The 20,186-nt window shown below is 42.4% G+C and overlaps 1 protein-coding gene across 2 annotated transcripts; it reads left to right on the forward strand.

Annotated features, from left to right (window-relative positions):
- The first annotated feature begins 9,302 nt into the window (after window positions 1-9,302).
- On the forward strand, window positions 9,303-17,746 carry fxyd3 (FXYD domain containing ion transport regulator 3). Of its 2 annotated transcripts, none has more exons than XM_029128804.2 (8): window positions 9,303-9,542; window positions 14,577-14,648; window positions 14,747-14,779; window positions 15,003-15,026; window positions 15,180-15,254; window positions 15,351-15,387; window positions 15,490-15,530; window positions 17,143-17,746. In XM_029128804.2, exons 2-8 carry the CDS (start codon window positions 14,615-14,617, stop codon window positions 17,160-17,162), a joined length of 264 nt encoding a protein of 87 aa, XP_028984637.1. In that variant the 5' UTR covers window positions 9,303-9,542; window positions 14,577-14,614; the 3' UTR covers window positions 17,163-17,746. The 2 variants fall into 2 exon arrangements, with proteins under 2 accessions (XP_028984637.1, XP_028984639.1); XM_029128806.2 differs by having other exon boundaries at window positions 9,305-9,542; window positions 15,006-15,026.
- Window positions 17,747-20,186: the final 2,440 nt, after the last annotated feature.

Raw genomic sequence — 20,186 nt, forward strand, 5'->3', positions numbered from 1 at the left:
AATACACTGAGAAATATGTGGAGTGAAATTTACTTACTTAATTTCTACTCAGAAATCCTAAGTAGATATCAAAGGGCTAATTTTTAAGTACACTATACTTAATAGCGTAGTTTTCATTGTAGTACGCAAGTAAACTTTACTTAACATTTTCAGTTATTGATCCAAACAAATCATTAGATCTTACTCACTCAGCCTTTTACTAATTTTTTTTCAAAATACATTTGGATGAAAACTTTAATTTCAGATATATTTAGGTAATGCTTAATTTAATTTTTTTTATTCTTCTTTCTTTCTTCTTTATTCTACCTTAGTATATTTTATTTAGTATTTGTAACAATACTTTCTTTACATTTATATATAATTTATATAAATACTGACTTTATAATACCAAAACAAAAAAGACAAGAATTACTCAGAACAATCAGACAATTTAATCACTTCAGACGTTATTTCGGTTAAAAAAGATGAACAATGAAGTTTGGTGAGAACCGTCCGCTCCAGCTGGGCATGTCACACACAGGAAAGAAGCAAAGGCTAGGCTAGGCTAACCTGCTGCAGCTAATCTCTATGCTACAGCTAAGCAAGTCAATTACACCAAAATTATAACACCTCGCAACTCTTAGATTTAGCTATGACATTAAGAACACAGGAACTGTTATTTGTTATGAAATTTACAATATTTTACATACATAAAAACATACAAAACAATTATATAAAAAGAAATTTAGATTTAACAAACTTTCCTTTTACAATACACATTAAAAATAACCTTGGTCATGACCAAGAGGAAGAAGCTAAGGGGAACGATGGCATGGAGGAAGAAGCTAAGGGAGGTGTGACGGTAAAAGAGAGCTAAAGGAAGCGATAGAGACACAAGATGGCTAACTTAACACGGCTGCCCTCAGTCATGGCTTGGCTGAACTAAAAGCAGGACTAAACCGGTGAAAAGAAAAAACACACACAAAGCATGAAGGTCAAAACAGTTGCTAACAATATCACCATCCAACAGGAGGCTCTTCCTCAGACGCATTGGTCCTGCAATAACAGGGACTGTCCATGAACGGCAACGTTTCCCTTTCCTCACATGACTTTATGAAACATCAGTGTTTACAGCAGCAGCATGACAAAATAGTGAAAGTATGCACCAACAGTAGAAAAGTTGTGCAAAAGGAAATAATGGTGCAAGAAAAAAAAACAGTAATACAGAAGGGGAAACAACAGGTCGTGACAATCATGTCATTGCAGTGCTGTATTGTACAGTCGCATGGCTGTGGGGAGCAATGACCTGCAGAAGCTCCTTCCTGCACTGTGGGTGTAACAGTGTGGTGCTGAAGGAGCTGCTCAGAGCCTCTACAGTGGTGCAGGGGGTGGAGGGGTTCTCCCTGATGGATGTTGGTTTACCAGTGAGCTTTCTGAACCAGCTCTGCCTGTACTGCCCCCCACCCAGCACACAACTCCATACAGGACTACATGCAATTAGCTTTATATAATGTAACGATTAAAACCGTAGGCACATTTATACCATCAGTTGTTTGCGCTGGTGTTCTACATTGTTATACATAAGTCCTGCCCCTAGCGTTCAGAAAAAGTTCTTTAATAATTTTTAGTTTATGACTTAGACAAATTTTTTTCCAACTCAATGGATCGGTTTCAACCCCTGAGCAGGCGGTTAAGTTTGAACACTTGGTTAGTAAGACTAAAGTTCAAGAATCTAAGAGAACGAAACCACAGACCTGTTGTATCTTTCTAGACACAAAAAAGCTGGTGTTTGTTGTGACAGCACACATGTAGCTTTACTCAACATCACATTGTATTTTACATTCACACTCAGGCAGCACGTAGCTTGGAGCAGACGACATCATTACAAATGTAATTTTACATTCATGTAAATATTTTATTTTGAATAGGTTTTAAAATGGGTTTCATTCATGTTTTTGATTACACTTTTTGTGTGTCTCTGTCTCTGCCTTCAGCACAGAACATTGGCATTTATCTACAACGACCAGTTGACCTGACGGTGGCTCAGGGGAAACCTGTGGCGTTTCGCTGTGGAGTTCCCAAAGCCTTTCCACAGGTCACACTCATCTACACTGGAAAGTTAGGCACGTACAACCTCACCTGCCCCAATGGCTCCATAGAAGCTGTCCCCAAGGTGAGATGGTCGTCCGCCCCACACGTCACCCTTCAGGCCTCTCTTTACACGTTAACTGTTTCATATCAGTGACATCAGTCTGGTTTGTACATTCATTTACAACAAACTGCAGCTTAAAGTTCTACAGAGACAAATATTATATTACACTATAAGTGGAAAGCACAAAAAACACCTCTCAGCTTCGTTATTTCATTCGTTCATCCTTGTGTGCGCCTCCAATCTGCCCCTCGTGCCTCAGACTTTGTACGGTCAGTGTGAGCTGAAGGACGGACAGTCAGTGGCCACATGGAGCCTCACTAAGGCCTCTGTGTCAGACAGCGGCACACAAGTGAAGTGTCAGCAGCCCAACAGCCAAGACGCCCCCGTCGCCATCCTCAGTGTTTACGGTAGGAAAAGACACATACGTGTGTCTAATTTGCTAAGTACACACTCTTTTATTCCCTCAACATGACCACACGCAAGAAGCATGTTGGCGTAAAAGGACAATAAATGTGGCTCTGTCTGTGCTGAACGTTCCAAAGGAACCCTTCAGCAACTACAGCGGCACGAGGAAGTGTCTGAACGAGATCAGATTATAAACTAGTCCGTCCAGTCGGTCTCTTCTTAAGTGTCTGTGGTATGTTCAGGGACGTACTGTAATGGCTCAGCTGTCACATGTTTATGATCTGCGACTGCTGAATGTGCTCTGACGTTCCTTCCTCCCAGCTTTGAGCAGCAACCACAGCGTTCTCGTCGCATGTTCTCTCGGGGGCTTCTTCGTGACCCTCCTAGTGTTTGGCATGTTGTGCCTGCTCCTGCAGAAATCCGAGGCCTTCAGGCAGTGCTTCAGTAAGTCCTGATTTATTTGGCGTGTAAACGTGTAGGAATAAGTACATTTCTGTCAGGCTGATTTCTGATCTTTTTTTTCTTTCAGAGGGAAAAGACACAGATGATGATCTGAGCACAATAGTATCTGATTAGTCCTTTACATTGTATTGTATTGTAATGTATTGTACCAGTAATGTACTATAATACACCACAATGCATTTTTCATCAGCATTCTTTGTTCCAGTAGATAATGTAACAGCAGTGACACACTTTCACCACTTGATGGAAGCATTTAGTATGAAGTCAACAGCCAGGATTTAATGAGCAGCCACTTTCCCATTAAAGAAGCGCTGTAAATATCTGCACCTTTATAAATTTCTCACGTTTTTCCAGAGCTTCGTATTTCTAGGGTTCATATGTTTTTCATTTTTCACCTCTTGTCTGTTCCAAATCAGATTTTTGTGGCTATTGGCGGGTTAGATGTGAAGAAATGTTAGATATTATCTAAAACACACTCTGGATCTTTATCATGTAACAGTTTCTCTGTGCTTCAGTGAACCTGACTGATAAACGTGGCTTAAATATACATGAACCAGACCCTGTTGATGGGCAGCTGACTCTGACTGCTCTGTGGCTTTTTCCATGTTTACCCTTGTTCAGCGTATCAGCAGAGCCACCAGAGAGTACACACCAGGGCTACGGACACACTTATGAGCACATGACCACAACCTTGAAATGTCTGAGTTCCCTAACATACAGTAGCTGCTATTATCAGCTATCCTAATACTGAGCGCCTTAACCTTGTTTCTTTATGTTGTTTTGTTTAGAAAGCAAAAAAGAAATTTCCACAAATAAATAATTCAGATTCCTTCATAAACGTAAATGACTGTTTACTCTATGTTTTGTTGCACATTTACTGTGTTGACTAGACTTTGTGGCAAACTTCACAGGGAAATTCAAGTGATTCAAGTCATTTGACACTGTGTAATGTGGCAGCTGATTCCAGACTCCATTCCCCCCAATGTGTTGTAATATTGTAATACACACACACACACACACACACACACACACACACACACACACACACACACACACACACACACACACACACACACACACACACACACACACACACACACACACACACACACACAGCCAGGACAGAATTCTCTCTGGTCTTTCTGGTCTTTTCTTTGCTACAACAGAAATTGTAAAGCTCTGGTGTCTCATTTCTTAATATAGTGCATCAATTCAATCTAAATTCCTACTGTATAACAGGGGGTATGTATTAGGCCACATGTTTTCAGATTTGATGTGTTTAGGGCTCAGTCAGGTTTTGTTATAGCAGACTAATAACATCCACTTGTCCTATAAAAGGGCTTTATTGTAATTGTATGTAATGTATTGTACTGAGGAACAGTAATTGGACACTGTCTTTATCCGTCACCAGTTGCCTCTATCTGTTGTCAAGTCATTATATTATCACTGACACACACACTAAGCTTTCTCTCCGTGTCTGTTTCCTTCTCTATCTCCTCTATTATTATCATGTGAAGAGACTGATGTGGGCCTTGGCTTTGTCACCGTGTGACAAGGTATAAATAGTCACAAATCAGCACTCACACACTTCTACACAGACACACCAGTTACCCGTCGCTGCAGAGGTGTCACTGATCCCCACATGCTATAAAAATAATATAGGACTATAAAACCACACTGCTAAATACTGAAAAAACAGGGCCAACACTTAAATGAATGACTGCTACATATCTTGCCCTTTTTCTCATGTGAAGAGAAGAAAAATTATCTGTCACACAATGCAAAATCAATGCAACTGAGGCAGCATCACTGAGGAATAGATACTTGACACACAAATAGTGGCATGTGAGAAATGACGCCAACAAAATCAAGAACAGAAGAGAATTCTTTTAGCTTATTTTGGCTACTAAACACACAGAATCGCACTGTAATTGTGTTTTCTCATATTTCTATGACTCTTTGTGATTTTGCTACTTCATTGTGTTGCTTCTATTTTTGAAATCCTTTTTGTCTACGATTGTCCATCTTTGTGGCACCTTTTTTTACCACCTGTCTGAAAAAGCTATTATTTCTTCTGATCTTTTTAATAATAACATAAAAGGCCTGCTCACTCTGATAGGTCAGAGCCTGAGCAGGAGCCACCTACGAAGTCCAAGTCCTGCAGTCATGACTGTTGCAGTCTGCACCTGTTTAAAGTGTGATCAGTGACAGCTGTCACTGGTTCCAGTCCTTCCACCACCCTTATGAGGAAACACACACACCTAAACTCTCCAAACCATAAACATCCCTAACATTTTCATATAGTCTTTGCAAACATGTGAGAAATGACAGTGGAAGTCTGCATGAAACAGCATAATACAGAAACAGCAAGTCATTTCTTTTTATGTGTTCTTTAAACTCGGTACAAACAAAAAGTTAAACCCCGTCTTACAATAAAATATGTCAACTAAACCTAGTGTGATACGTGTCTGCTAAAATAAACTAAAGCAAGTGGGCAAGCACACGCAGCGCTGAAGCCATGATCCCATTTGCATGATGTGTCTGTCAGAGAACGTGCCGTCCAGAGGAGACATTTGCATGTCAGCTGATAAATGACAGCTATACGACATGCTGTAACTCTGGGACCTACGCTTAGAACGAAACAGTACAAGCCCCGTCCAGGTTTCATACACATACACTGCCTCCAAAATCCAAGTTGAGCTTTTCCCTCTCTGTTTCACCACAACAAACTCTTCCTCCCAGACGTTCGCTGTCTGCTCGCTGTGGGCGGCTGCGGTGACGTGGCACCGATGTCCTTCTAGGGATTCCACACATGTTTTAACAAAATTTCAGCCTGTTTTGGATGAAATAAGACTGAAAAGTGTTGACACGAATGTCAGAATCATGCAGTAAGTGTATGACTGTGTCAGTCTGTGATCTACTGTAGAAGCACATAAATGGCTTTCACTGATGTTGATGGAATAACACTGACCTTGTTTCCTACACATGCCCTTGCAGCCTTCACACTTTCACACTGGACACGTGGACAAATGTTTATACCTGAAACAAAGAGGAGGTTCAGACGCTGCGCATTCAGCTAAATAAAACAGGCTAAGCGTCAACCAGTCACTGTCTTGGACTGCTCACACTCGTCTGCTCCTGGGCCCCAAAGTGCAGGTAAGCACAGGTATGATGAAGGCAGGAGCAGGCTCAGGGTCACTTTCATTTGTACGTTTAGCCTGTGGTTTTAGTTTCATTATTATCCTTAGGTTTTCAAGGTTTTCAACACTAAAAACCTTTTGACGCTAACAGATTCAGGAAATAGTGGAAGCTTGTGATAGTTGTATTTTTACAGGTGACCATTCAATGTTTCATGTTAAATATGTTTATTTTTGTGTGTCTGACATGCACTGCAACTGTTTCTGATGTTGTGTATTTGTGGGCCGATGACGGTAGATTATACGCTTTTCAGTAACTTGTATTTGACCTTGACTGATATCAAAATAACATGATTACATCACTCTGCAGTAGCTTTGTTGCGATTTGATAGCGAAAGAGAGAGATTGGTAGTTTATTTTGTTGAAAAAGATGGTGATTACATGTAGAACAAATGTACATAATACACAAAAAACAAGCAGGAAGCCAATATTTCATATATTTATTTCAAATCATTTCCAAACTCTGATGACTCCAATGTCGATGTTGGTCCAAGGATGATCAAGGTCATGAAGAGTGACTTCCAGTGGCGTTCATATAAGTCTTGCCAGGCCGTTAGGCAGCTAGAATAGACTCTATCTCTATCTTTCAAATTAAACATTCTTTGTTTTTAGTTACTTTACAGTACAGAAAACTTTTCTATTCTTTTGTATTCTTTCTCATATTAATCTGTTCTCAGCTCCAAACAAACGAGACAAAGGCCTAGAAACAAGAAAAGTTCAGCTTGTTAATTTGAAAACAAAAAAAACTAAATAAACCTAGAGGCTATGTACGATGAACTATCCAGCCTGAACAGTCAGTCATAGTACATAGAGACAGAAGTTAGCAGAGGAGCACTTGGCCCAGTGCGGTTTGTCGTCTTCTGCTGGTTGATGGAAAGTGGTCTGGACTCCTGCTGGATTTCACCCAGTGACCGACAATAATCCACTGTTTACTCTGCAAACACTCAGAACGCATCCCTGCTGACGAAACACTGACCTCTCGCACTACAAGGACATTCTTAGTGGGGAGCGGGAGAAGGTGGGTGGGAAACGAGGGGAACGTGATGGAACAAACCTGTTTCCTGTGTTTTGCTTTCTATTCTCTTACATGTTATGTCCTCTTGCTCCCCTTTTCTGTTTGTTTCTCTTTCTCTCTGATACTTAGTGTGTTGAAGATGGGACATCTCACTCTGGTGACTCTGCTGGCAGGTAGGAAAGACACCAAACATCTGTACGTGGGTTCAAGGTGGGTCCTCTGCCCCCCTGCCCCCCTGCTGTGACACAGGTCGACTCAGTCTCAGGACGGGGCTGAGTTTACTACTTTACTAAACAGCTTTTAGAAAGTGAGTCTCTATTTTTCCACCATATAACGTTATGTCATCAGGGTAGACACAGTCATGTGGGCGTGGCCACAGCACTCCACAGTTTACACAACTGTAGTCCATGAACTGTGAAGGGCATCAAAGCAGGGCATACGTCCATACGTACACAACACTTTCACTGTCTCTGCAAATGACACTACCTGACTAGTGCCAAAGTCACAACACAGCACTGAGCCTGAACCGACTCTTTAAAACGAAAGATTTGCGTGTTCTGTGAAAACGCTGAGCATCAATTTCTGGCAGGACATTGTTTGCAACACTAATTATTTTATTTGTCTGACTTTCAGTGCTTTTGGCTCTTTTCATGGAAACTGAAGCAAGTAAGGCTTGTTTCTTCTTTCACATTAAATCGCTGAGACAATTTTTTTTGTGTAACTGTTTTTTGAGACACTATTTAAAGGTTTGTCTTTTGTGATGTTGTACTAAAGCAATGAATATATGTTTCTACTGGTTTTGTCTTGTTGGGCGATGTACATAATAGTAGTGATCCTGTTGTTGCATTGTGATATTTTTCTATAACCATGTTTTATTTTCTTCCGTTTCTCCTTTTGTGCTCGGTGCATAGATCCTTTTGTTTACAGTAAGTAAAAACTATTAACTCATCTTCACGATACACATGTGTATGGACTGTAAAACAGACACATTTTTTACAACAGACTATGAGCGCCTACGAATTGGAGGCCTGGTGTGTACCTGCTTGTTGGTGGCTGGAGGAGTCAGCGTTTTATTTTGTAAGTGCTGAGAATCACACAGCTCATTAAACAACCATTAAAATTTGTATGCAATTAAATTAAGATTTCATTTGATTATGATTATTAGATTATAGGCCCCAGTGTGACTGGTCTTCCTAAGGCCAAAATGAAAAGCACAAAGCAGTAAAATACAATGTAACTGTACCTTTAAATGTGTTTCACCCATCTTGCTTTGATGTTTACAGATAAACAATGTCCCAGGAAGAGCAGGTAAGTGTGTCTTTGTGAATGATTGGGTCTGAGTTCATCACATGGCTCACGCTGCCTGTTCCCGTCTGCCTCACGTTGTCTCCACCTCTGCGTCTTTCTTTCCAACCTGCGACCCCACCCTTGTGTCTCACCTTGTAGAAAGGCAGATGATGACAGCAACACGGTCTAATTTCATGCCTGACGAACCGGTTTCCACCAGGAAGCAGACGATGATTGGGTGGAGAGATTGAGTACGTGGTGCGGAGCTTTCAGGAAAGCTCAGATGACGAGATTTAAGAGTTTCCTAAAATAGAGGAAATTGACAAAAGCCCAAATATTTTTGGTTTTAGAAAAGTGCCTCATCTATAATCACATGCAAATCAGAGGTGATATATCCACGTGCGTTCACAAGTTGTTTGTTACTAGAACCCATTTTTCCATCCCTCTGAAATATAATTAGTTAAGGAGCACATAGTTTCTGAAGCAGAGCAGTATTTGGAGCCTTCTGCACTGTAGAGAAATTGTCTGTGTGGTTTCAGATTTGTAAAAGAATTATAAACAAAATTCTGTCAGAAACCTTTGGTGTGTCCAACCACAATTAAAGTATCACTGAGTTAAATCAACCGAAGCAAGTGTATTGATTTTTTTACACAATTTGTACAATGGCCACGTGTTTACTTTAGTGAATGTCTCGACACACCGCCGTGATCTTGTGTCAGTTCACGTGAAAAACGCCCACCCTGCTTCGAGCCTTCGAGCCCGACAAACAAACATTAACGCGCTCCACCTCCTCCTCCTCCTCGCTCCCCGTCGCCTGACTCTGGATCAGCTCCTCTCCAGCCCCCTGCGCCTCCGCTCTCAGCCAGGCAGCAAGAGCCGACCCGGGATCGGGATTCACCGAGAACAGAAAAGCGTGGCGCGTGAAACTCAGCCCCTTCCCAAAACCGAGCCAACCTGTGTGACGGCGGCGTGGACGGGGTGTGGGCGCGCGGAGCGGAGAACAGTCACGTTTCCGTCTGCTCGTCGCTCGCGTCGCCTGTCGGAGGTAAGAGTTTCTGAAAGTTAGCTTAGACGCTAGAGGGTTGAAGAAATTAGAACAAAAACTTAGACTGGTAGATGAACATTTATTTTTGTGGTGTTTTTTTTAGCCGAGGAGCATTTGCTTAGGAAGTTCAAATTCTCTCGTGCGCATCTCTTTTCAAAGTTTGCCTGAGGTTCGTACTGTAATGAGGAATCTTGACGGGCCGTGTTTCCTTTCTATGCGTGTGTTACATTCAACCCTAACCTCATCCTGTGAATTTATCAAAAAATATATAGTATATTGAGGGAAAGTCATATGACAAGACAAATGCCGCATATTCCCTGCATGCCACGTTGTGAGGCTGACAGGACGTCAGCCACCGGTGGCAGGACGGAGGAGCGGCACGCGCCCCAACGCGCGCGGGCTTCATTCTCAACGCGTTGCTAACAGAAAGGAGCAGCGCTATTATTGACCCAGCGCGCAGCGCAGACCGTGTGCGCTCTCACTTCTGGTTCTTGTCTGATCCACCGGATCTGGACGTGGTTCCTATGGGGTTTGATGCGATGGTTTTTACATAGTTGAGAGAGACGCACTGTAAAGCAGTTATTAAGTGATTATTAAGGACAGGAAAGCATGACCTAAAAAAACAGGTCGCTGTGGCCACAGAATCACATGGTGGTGTCTAATTGGCTTATATTAATTTGACATTAAGAATTTACCCTTAATTCATCCAGAAATGGGCCTGATGTCTTAAGGAGACAACATCTACAACATTGTGAGGTCTAGCGCTAGAATAAACAGCCCAGTGAAAACAGAGGAAGGTTGGAGGTGACAGACAGAACTAGGGGAGGGGTCGTCTTTCCTTCCTCAGGTTAGACAGACTTAGCTGCCTGTTCTCACCTCTCCTCACATGATCCTGTTGAGGCAGCTGGAGGAGACCGAGCTGCTCGCCTTCCCTCGCATCACTTCGGCGGCATATGACACTGGGCGTCGCCATCGATTTTGTACGTGGGGTGTGATTGTGCTGCAGCTGGTGCAGCCAAAACGGGGCGAAGCTAATAATAGCTACGAAGACTGAGTCCTAACGTTGAAATGCAGATTTTACAGCTAAATGAACGGCTTTACGAATGGAGGGCGAGAGGAAGTGATGGGAATTGCAGCTTGTTGTGCGTTGCCAGCCGCTCTGTGCTAGCGTTGTGGTTACCATGTGTGACCCAAGGCTCCTGTGTGCGCCACTCCCAACCCCCCCCCCCCCCCCCCCCCCCCCCCCTCATATTCTCCCACACTTGTACTTTTCCTTCTTTTTCACGCCTCCTCTTTCCCAACATATCCTCTTTTCATTGTGTTTTTCTTACTCCACCCCTTTTGTGCTCTGTTTTCATTGATTCCCCACCCGCAGGCAGGTCTTTCGTAGAGTATCTGTTTTGCGTATTACTCCGTTTCCACTGTCATGGGTTCAGCGCTTCAGCTGCCTGTTGAAGTCTATCAATGGCTGTTACCTGGTGCCACCCAGGAATCCAGCGGCCGCACAGACAAGAGCATGTGCTCTTTAATAATTCAGCATGTGAGGCAGGATGCTTGATCAGTCACTGGATTCTGGAGGAAAATTGTGATACTTCGTCGGAAGGTTACACATTCCTTAGTGCACTGGTAAAGTTACAGGAGGAACAATCAACTTTGTGTTAGCTGAGATAAAAGCAAGTTCTTGACCACAGAGCTCAAAGCAGGGTCACACTGAACACTGTGTGTAGTCCTCTACATCAGAGCCTTTCCTGTGTGTGTGTGTGTGTGTGTGTGTGTGTGTGTGTGTGTGTGTGTGTGTGTGTGTGTGTGTGTGTGTGTGTGTGAGTGTGTGTGTGTGTGTGTGTGTGTGTGTGTGTGTGTGTTATAAAGGATGTGTTGTGCTCTGGAATCCAGTGCTGCTAATTTAGGAATAACCACTGAGTAAAGGCAGCTGCCTTTGTAGAGCAGTGCAGGAACACACACACACACACACACACACACACACACACACACACACACACACACACACACACACACACACACACACACACACACACACACACACACACACACACACTTCCAGCTTCATGTGTCCAGCTTTTGGTTAGTGGTTATATCCGAAGTGAGTACACACACATACTGTACATGTCTCATATTCAACACTTTGCCTATTCAAGGACACAAATGTGTGTTGGTAACGTTGGCTGTGAATGTTGTCATTTTTCTAGGAAGGAAGTAGTTAGCACATTCAGAGACAACCTGAAGCCTTTCTTGATGTGAAAAGGCTTCACCGTGTCTGCGATTGTGTGTTTTCTCAACTGTGTGAAGCAGGTTCAAAGCTGCTGTCAAAGACATGTTTCACCTAATAAATATGACCCACAATGACTTTTGCTTTCCAGCAGTTTCCTAGACGGTTAGTCAGACAAGTCAGTCTACTGACCACTGACTGAGCTCCCTTGGCCACAAACAGAAGGATGAGAGGGAACACAACTGGAACATTACTGTCAAAGCTTGGTCATGTGACTAAACTGTTAATTCTACATTTTAAACTTTAAATGTGTTTATTTACTTTTGAGTGAACAGAAATTTGACAGTTGGCATGTTCAACTTGACTCAGCATGATCTGGATTTGAAAGTCCTTAATGTTATATGAGTTACTGTATAAAGACCCTGCAGTTCACCATGTACGTAAGCAGTAAATGACCACAGAGCCTAGAAAACCTGTGAACACATAAGTAAGGGAAATGAAACATGATGGGATAGATTCAAGAAAGAAGACAACATCGAGCAAGTAAAACAACAGACGGCTGAGCCACAAAAGCAGAAGAGCAGTGAGGCGGAGGTTTCAGACTCAAGGCATTTTGCAGAAGTGGAAAGGAGTCGGGCTGAAAGAAGAGAGGGTGTGAAGACAGGAGGAAAAACAGTCCTAGAGAGAGGAGGAAGAAGAGATGCTGACAAAAGAGAAGGGACAGTAAGAGTCAGGCCGAGCAGCACCAGAACAGAAGGCCCATTGTGTCGGGACCGGGCCTGGATGGAGAAGAGGCTCCAGAGGAAATCGATTGCTTCAGAACACTATAACAATGTTCTACTTTGAGGATGTGTTGCTTTTCTTTATATTCAGCATTGGAATATATTGATGACAAACTGATGACTCAGTTTTCCTGACATTCAGATTTTTTCGCTGTAGAACCCAGCACACATTTGCTAAGCAGTCTGAAAGCAGCCTCCGCTGTGACGGTACCATACTGTAACTTGCTTCATAATACGCCCAGGGCAGGGAGACTAAGTATTCATGTTCTTCCTCTAATCTGCTCTCTTGGGTGCTCGTTAACTCGTTCCTTGATTCCCTGGCATCCAGACAGGAAAACAGTTGTTTGTCACTTTTTAATTCACTTCTCCACTTCATAAAACGGCGATTGTCACAACTAGTAGATTTTAAAAGGCAGAATTGATCTGTGTAGAGTTAGAGGGAGAATCTACAGCTGTTGTGCGTTTGGCCTTTTCACCAGCCACGCACACAATGCTTTACGTCCGCACCCCCAGCACTCATGACCCAACTCCACCCTACACTAACATTTGCTTTAGTATGTGATCCTGGAACAGGAACAGGAGGCGCCACCTGGCTCCACTCTGCTCTGTCCTCTCCCCTCGCCTTTAACTCGCCCTCTGTGTGCTCTCCTGCCTCTGTGTCTTTCTCCTGAGGTAAACCTTTCTCTAGTGCTTGCTGGCCTGTTTCCCACCCTCCACATTCCCTCTGCTTGTCCGTGGGTTACTGTGGAGCGGCACCAGGAGAGAGCCACTCATCCTGCTCTTCTCTCGCTCCATTTCTGCCAAACTCCAAATACCAACAGCTGAGAAATGGGACACATTGTTTAAATCATCCTTCTTTACTGCAATCACATACTCTTAAAGGTCATCATTATTCCCTGTTTGACATTTAAAAACAGATTGAAAACAGTCTTTACTATACTGTAACATCTTTAAGAGCTAAATAGACAATAGCTTCACCTGTGTGGCCTCTAGGTAGTTCTTTCTCAAATATGAAAGGAAAGTAGAAATGTGCAGTAGGTGGAAAATTACTGCTGTGTTTCCTGAGGCGTGTCTCATATACTGGTACCGCTGCCGGGGCCGCTTCAACATGGCAGCGAGTGCAGCTCCGACAGTGTGTGATGTAATGGCCTTTACTTGTTTATTGCGGATGATAAATGTATGAGCACACGTCTGTAGCATCTGTGTCAGTGTTGAAGAGGAGAGATCTTCTGCCAGTGTCCATCACTGTGACTGATGGCGCTGCAGACCCAGCTTTGTGCTAGTGTGTTATCTACTGTAGAAACGAAATTAAAATGACATTACAGACAGAAATAGTTGTGGGAGTGCGTGTGTGTGTGCTCGAATAACATTATTATGGATTTTTCTAAAACACTTGGGACCTATTGTATTTTTGGAAAAAGTGTATGCCTGAACAGCCGCAGCCGTCACATGTACTGTACAGTAGATGGGGACACGTGTAAAAACCTTGGTGTAAAATTCAAGTGTAACACGATGATCGAACCAGAACCTTTACGTGGCACTGGTATAATACATTACCCAGAGAGATTAAACCTCCCGTTGAGGCTCCATTAGAGCACTTTGTACCCATCAACGTCAGATCAAGTTTCTGTGTGAAGGAGGAGCCTGAAGAGGCCATTTTGAGTCTGACTACGCTCCCCCAGGCTTTTCGTAATGTGCGCATCAGACAGGTGGACGCATGTAGAGTACGATCGGTCGAGGTTGTCCTATGTTTGTTTTAGTCCTTTTAGTGCCCCTCAGAAAACACAGGAAGCTAAAAATGCATTGCATCACACTCCTGTTGACCTCGTTGGCTGGTAGGAGCCAGTTTGCAGCACCACAGCTAGAAGCTTGGTAAAACCTGGAGGCACCTGCTAGCTCCAGCTACAGAGGCTTAGGTTTCAGCTGTTATTAATTATTACGCGTGTTAAGTTAGGATGCATTGTTTATAGGTTGTAAATAAATGTCTATATGTCTTCTTATTTGTTGCTATTGTTGTTAATATAGGATCCGTATTTGTCAGCAGTTCAACCTCAAGCTTGAAGATGTCAAAAATCAGTGCTTTCATGATGATGACACGTAAGCGAAACTCTTAAAAGGACCTGAATGGTTTTCTACCCAACAAATACTCACAGATGAACACGGGTAATGTGATAATAATTTGCCTTTTCTTGCAGTGGTGTCCCTGGTGTTTGCAGAAGAGGAGAACTGTAAGTACAGTGCACTGGCTCGTCACTACTAGTATCATCTGAGTGCTGAGAGTAAAGGGTTTAGTCCAAGAGGCGGATTACATTAAATCTGTGTCGTTTCCACCTAATATTCACATGTCAATGATTAGTGAAAGAATCAACTTGGATGCACATCACACTTTGTACTGTTGCTGTTTCATAGTGTTTGTGTATCAGTGTCTAACTCATGTTTGTTTTGCCACAGCAGCAGATGCAGCCTTTACATTTGGTAATACTTTTTCTTATTTCACGTCATTCAATTATAAGTCAATAAAGATCATGTGTCCTTTTGGTTATGAAGAGTAAAGAAAACACACATCATTTATATTGAAGAGCTGATTGAAATGGTTATTGAACTCCTGCACATGGTCTGTTTGTGCAGACTACAAGAGGCTGCGTGTCGGAGGCCTGACTCTGGCTGCTGTCCTCTGTCTCATTGGCATCACCATCCTGCTCAGTAAGACGTGACTCTATTCACACATGCAGTCGGAAACAAAGACGTGAGCACAGAAGAGCAGCATCTCTGAGGATCTCTACGTTTGCTTTGTTTCAGGTGGCCACTGCAGGTGCAAGTTCAACCAAGACAAGAGGTGATTTTACATTCAGTTACAAATGTGCGTTGGCGTGCAGTTGATCCGCTTTTATTCATTACGTGTCTTGCTCTTCTTTTTCTTCCCTTCTTGTTTTTGCAGGAGGACAGGAAGCGGCGCTCAGCCGATGCTTAGTGACCAAGGTAGGTGCCATATATTCACCTACGGTCAGTCACGCGCATCAGCAATTGTCCATGGAAACAGTGAAGGATCGTCTCTAAAAACAGACACATGACGGCAATAATGACAGTAGCTAATGACTTTTCCTATTATCACAGACTTAAATATATTCATATCCAGTGTTTGATCAGTCAGATTGGGTTAAAGACAGACTTACTGATAGTGACAGAAAGCTCCCATAGTGCTGAGCCGAGATGCTGCGCACCTTGCTGTTCAACAGGTGTGCAAACTCTGGGTGCCTGGCACAGAAAGGATGGAAAATGAAAAAAAGATGGGTGGCAATAGAAGCAGCCACAAGATGTTCTTTGGGGTTAGAAAACGGTTCTCCCAGGTTAATGCGGCTTTATGTTAGCAGCTTTGATGGAAATAGAGTACACAGGTGGCCTCAGTGGAAAAATACTGTGTGTGTGTGTGTGTGTGTGTGTGTGTGTGTGTGTGTGTGTGTGTGTGTGTGTGTGTGTGTGTGTGTGTGTGTGTGTGTGTGTGTGTAAGCAACTCAGCTGGTGTCTGCAGGGACATGCAGTTTCCACATGCATTGACGCTGAAATACAGAAGCTGCTGTTTCTCTCTTTTTCCACCACTCAGTTAATAAAAAAAAAAAGGGACAAACTTGCTGGCTCTTATAACTCCTCATGATAAGTCTCAGTTGCAGCACTAGCGTTAATCTGCAAAGAGGAGGAGGTTTTGGACATGACTACAGGCCTACAGCCTCCTACACGTCTGAACCTCCAGATACATCATGGTTTTGTCCTTTAGAAGCACAGGGATGTTTTAATAGAGCAGGCATGTAGCAGCTTTATGCATGAACATATACTCCACAAACTATAACCCCAAGAACCTAGTTCTAAAATAAATCTGAATGTCCGAATGTAAACTTAGTTTTTGTATAAAAAGCTCTACTAACTTTACTGTTAGTAACTTTACTAACTACATTTTGACATTTTTTTCTTATAGAGTGAATTGAATTAATAACATTTGATAACCTTGAACTTTTTATCTGATTAAGTAAGTAACACTTAGTTTTGGTGGTGATCTCATGTTTGTGTCTCCATGGAGACAGGATTTGAAGCTTTGCAATTGGCTGCTTTGAATGAAAAACATTAATGCTATTAGCGTGGTATTATTAATTCATTCAGCCACCTCACTGACTGCTAGCTGGCTGTAGTTTTGTGATAACATTTTGTTTTGACTTAACTTAAAATGTTAAGTGAAGCATTTGCAAAACAAATTAAGTTAAATCAATTTGGTAATTGGTGCACTAAACGTTTTACGTGGAGTAGTCTAGCAGATAGGTTCATACTATTTTGAGTTGAATGAGCATTGCATTTAGTGTATTGAACTCAAAATCCCTGTTTCATAGCAATCAAAAATAATATGTAGCATGTAATCAACAGTTTTAAGTTATTGTGGCATTTGACTTTTCAGTTCATAAACAATCAGTTGCCTTAATTTTGAGTTCTGTTAACTAAAATAAATGCGATATTCTATACTTTCGTACAAAAGTATGTTTTATTTTTAATGCTATAATACAATTTCAGCCAAATGTTAAATGTTTGTGTATGTGTCTTTTTGTAGGTCGTGCCTGCAACTGCTAGGCGTCGCTAGAGTCTGTGACCCAGCATGGAGGAGGAGACACAACAAGACACTTTTGTTTTTTTTACTTAGTGAGTTTCAGCGGAAGCAATCTGTGCATAGCTGCAATGAGGTGTGATGTTTGCTGCCTCAAACCCGAGATAATGAGCTAAACCCTGCGTCTCCACGCTCAGACACGTGTTCCTTTGATCTGAACGTGGTAAAACAAGCCTTTTACCAAAAAAGTACTGGTGTCCGCATACTGTTGGTGTGTCCGTGTCTCGCACTACTGCTGTCGTCTGTACTGTAAGTGTAAGGGCAGCGTTGATGTAGATGTTAGTCGCTTACATGTAGTCTGACAAACCTAGTCTACCGCCAAGGCTTTCCATGTAGTCATGATTAAAGCGCTGTTTGTTATCTAACTCGTGATTCTCTGTTAAGTCTCATGCATAGCTTCATCGAGGGTTGGAGTGTATTGCTCTGTTCAGAGATTCAGAAAGATACCGTCATGTTTCTATAAAACAATTGTCGAAACAAATCTGAGTTTTGAGCTTTTCTGACTGCATGCCTGTGTATATGTGTGTGCAATAAAAGCTTTTTAAAATCATACGGTCATACATAGTCATAGTTCTATCATATAAGAATAATACTTTAATCTTTAATTTCTGTAATTTAAGCCAGATAACAATTGCTTAACGTCCGCCTACAGCGCTTGAAAAACCTTCTTGTTTTAGCGAGGCTCTTGCACCACCTAGTGTTAACTGTTAGAACTGCAGTCTATAAAAACCGACCATTAGAACACTGGTTATCCTGCTAGTGTTAATGTATAAAAGGTAAAATAAATAGACCCATTACTGTTCTGAGTGAATCTAAGCCTATGGGACTGGATGTGTATGTGTCTCAGAGGGGGGACGGTGGTTCTGGCTTCGTTGCCAGCACTACCATGGCCGTTGGGTGGAGCATGGATGTCCCCATCAGGGCATGGGGGAGAGCAAGGCAGGTAGCAGGGCTAGTTTGGAACCTGGATCCGCTGACCTTAATGCATTACACACACCTGCGTCTGTGAGGGCATCATTCCTGCAGGTGAACTGGAGGGAGGGGCTATTAAACAGTGGCCTCATCCACTGTGACTCAGTGTTGGGGCTCTGTCTGCCGGCCGCCTCAGAAGACTGGCAGACTTCATATGGCCCCTACTCGGCTCTGAGGCTCTTGCTGGGAGTCTGTGTATGGAAGTGGTCTGTTTTCAGATGGAGTGATGGCCGGGCTGCTGGGGTGCTTTGACCTTGTGGTGGCAGTGGTCAGAGGGTGGGTCCCCCACAGGACCGTGGGGGCCTCCCCACGTGGGCTCCCTGTGGATCAGATGCACAGGCTGGTATCTGAGACTGATCCTCCCATTTGGCAGAGAACTAAGCTACGTGCTGGTGGTTAAATACTGGAGTAATGACCTGATTGTGAACAGCTGGCTAATCACGTGACTAAGACATAAAGCAGGTAAAGGGCATGACAGAACAGAAACCTGAACTACAACAAAATAAAACAGGAAATGTGGATGTGAAAACCCCTGATTGTAACAAATAGATAGAACTTTATTGTCAATGTACAGTACAGCGAAACTTTGGATGCTCCCCAGCAACTGAACCTGAGCACTATGTAAAATAAATTTAAAAAATGATAAAAACTTATCTTAACTTAAGATTAGCAAAAGAATATAAAAGAGTCCCACATCTCCATTCGGAAGAAATACAGTATTTACAAAATATACATGATACTGACTGTAAGGCTTGGCTGTGTAAATGGGATTGTACAATAATACGCATCTGAAGGAGGTATTAAAACAATTTCCACAGTAATATTGCACATTAGTGCTAATATTGTTTATCTGAATGAAGTAATGGCTTAAGGTTTCTTTGCAGTTTGATTAGCTCAAGGGTGATGGCCGTGACTCTGCTTTCACACCAGGACCTGACTCAGTCGTCCAGAGAGGGCAGAGCACAACTGTTCAGAGGGTGTTTATTAGGCATTGTAGAAAGTCGGTTGCAGCTTCTTTTCCAGGTTGTTTTTCCTGAGGACCCGCAGGAAGTGCAGCCGCTGCTGGGCTTTCGTCACTGGAATATCAGCTGAGATCAGGGAGCTTTGGAATCTGATGGTGGGGACAGTTTCAACACGTTTTTCGTTTAAGATAAGTGGATCACGGACCGAACCATGTTTCCTGAAGTCCATAATCAGTTCTTTAGTTTCATGGACATTCAGTGACAGATTGGTCTGTGAGCACCAGACAGAGAGGTTCTCCACCTCAGCCCTTTATGCTGTCTCATCCCCTTCGGAGATGAGTACGATTGTATCATTCACAAAAAATATATTTCTTTATTAACAAGATAATTACTAATATGATTTTTACAAGGATTATAACACTGTATATAAATATAAACACTGTATATTATCTTTATATACTCTTCCTAAAAAAGCAAAACTGTGCATCACAACATAGGCCTACATGCTAAACTGCCAGACAGGAAAAAATACGCATTACGGTAAGAGAGAGTGATTTCCTATCTGTAACACATCTGGTTTGGACCCTCCCTCTGCTGTGGTGTTGTCGGATCATCGAGTTGCCCACTGGCAGTGCAACCGGAAATACCGTGTTTCAAAGAAATTGGAAAATAAAAGAATTTAAGGCACAAAATCCAAAAATTTTAGTGTAATACTGTGTCATAGGAAAACACGGTAAATATTCTATCATAATAAAAAAATAAGATTTTGACAAACCACTGTTGTTGTTATTGTTGTCGTTGTTGTTTTGTAAACCCTTTGTTTCATACTAGAATACTTTTTGTTTTTTTTATCTTTTAGGAGGTCATGTAAAGGCAAGATACGTTTCCTGCCCATCTTCCCTCGTGGAATATGTACAAAGATATTAAATGCTATTTGTAACAGTACACAAACACGCCCTGTTATGCAAGTATTGCACTTTAGACAAATAGTTTCAACTATGCTTTTATTCTGAAAGTCTCCGCCGTAGTCATCCTCTGGCCATGATTTCCGTCACT

This window comes from Betta splendens, chromosome 16, assembly GCF_900634795.4.
Source record: "Betta splendens chromosome 16, fBetSpl5.4, whole genome shotgun sequence".
Classification (NCBI taxonomy): Eukaryota; Metazoa; Chordata; class Actinopteri; order Anabantiformes; family Osphronemidae; genus Betta; species Betta splendens.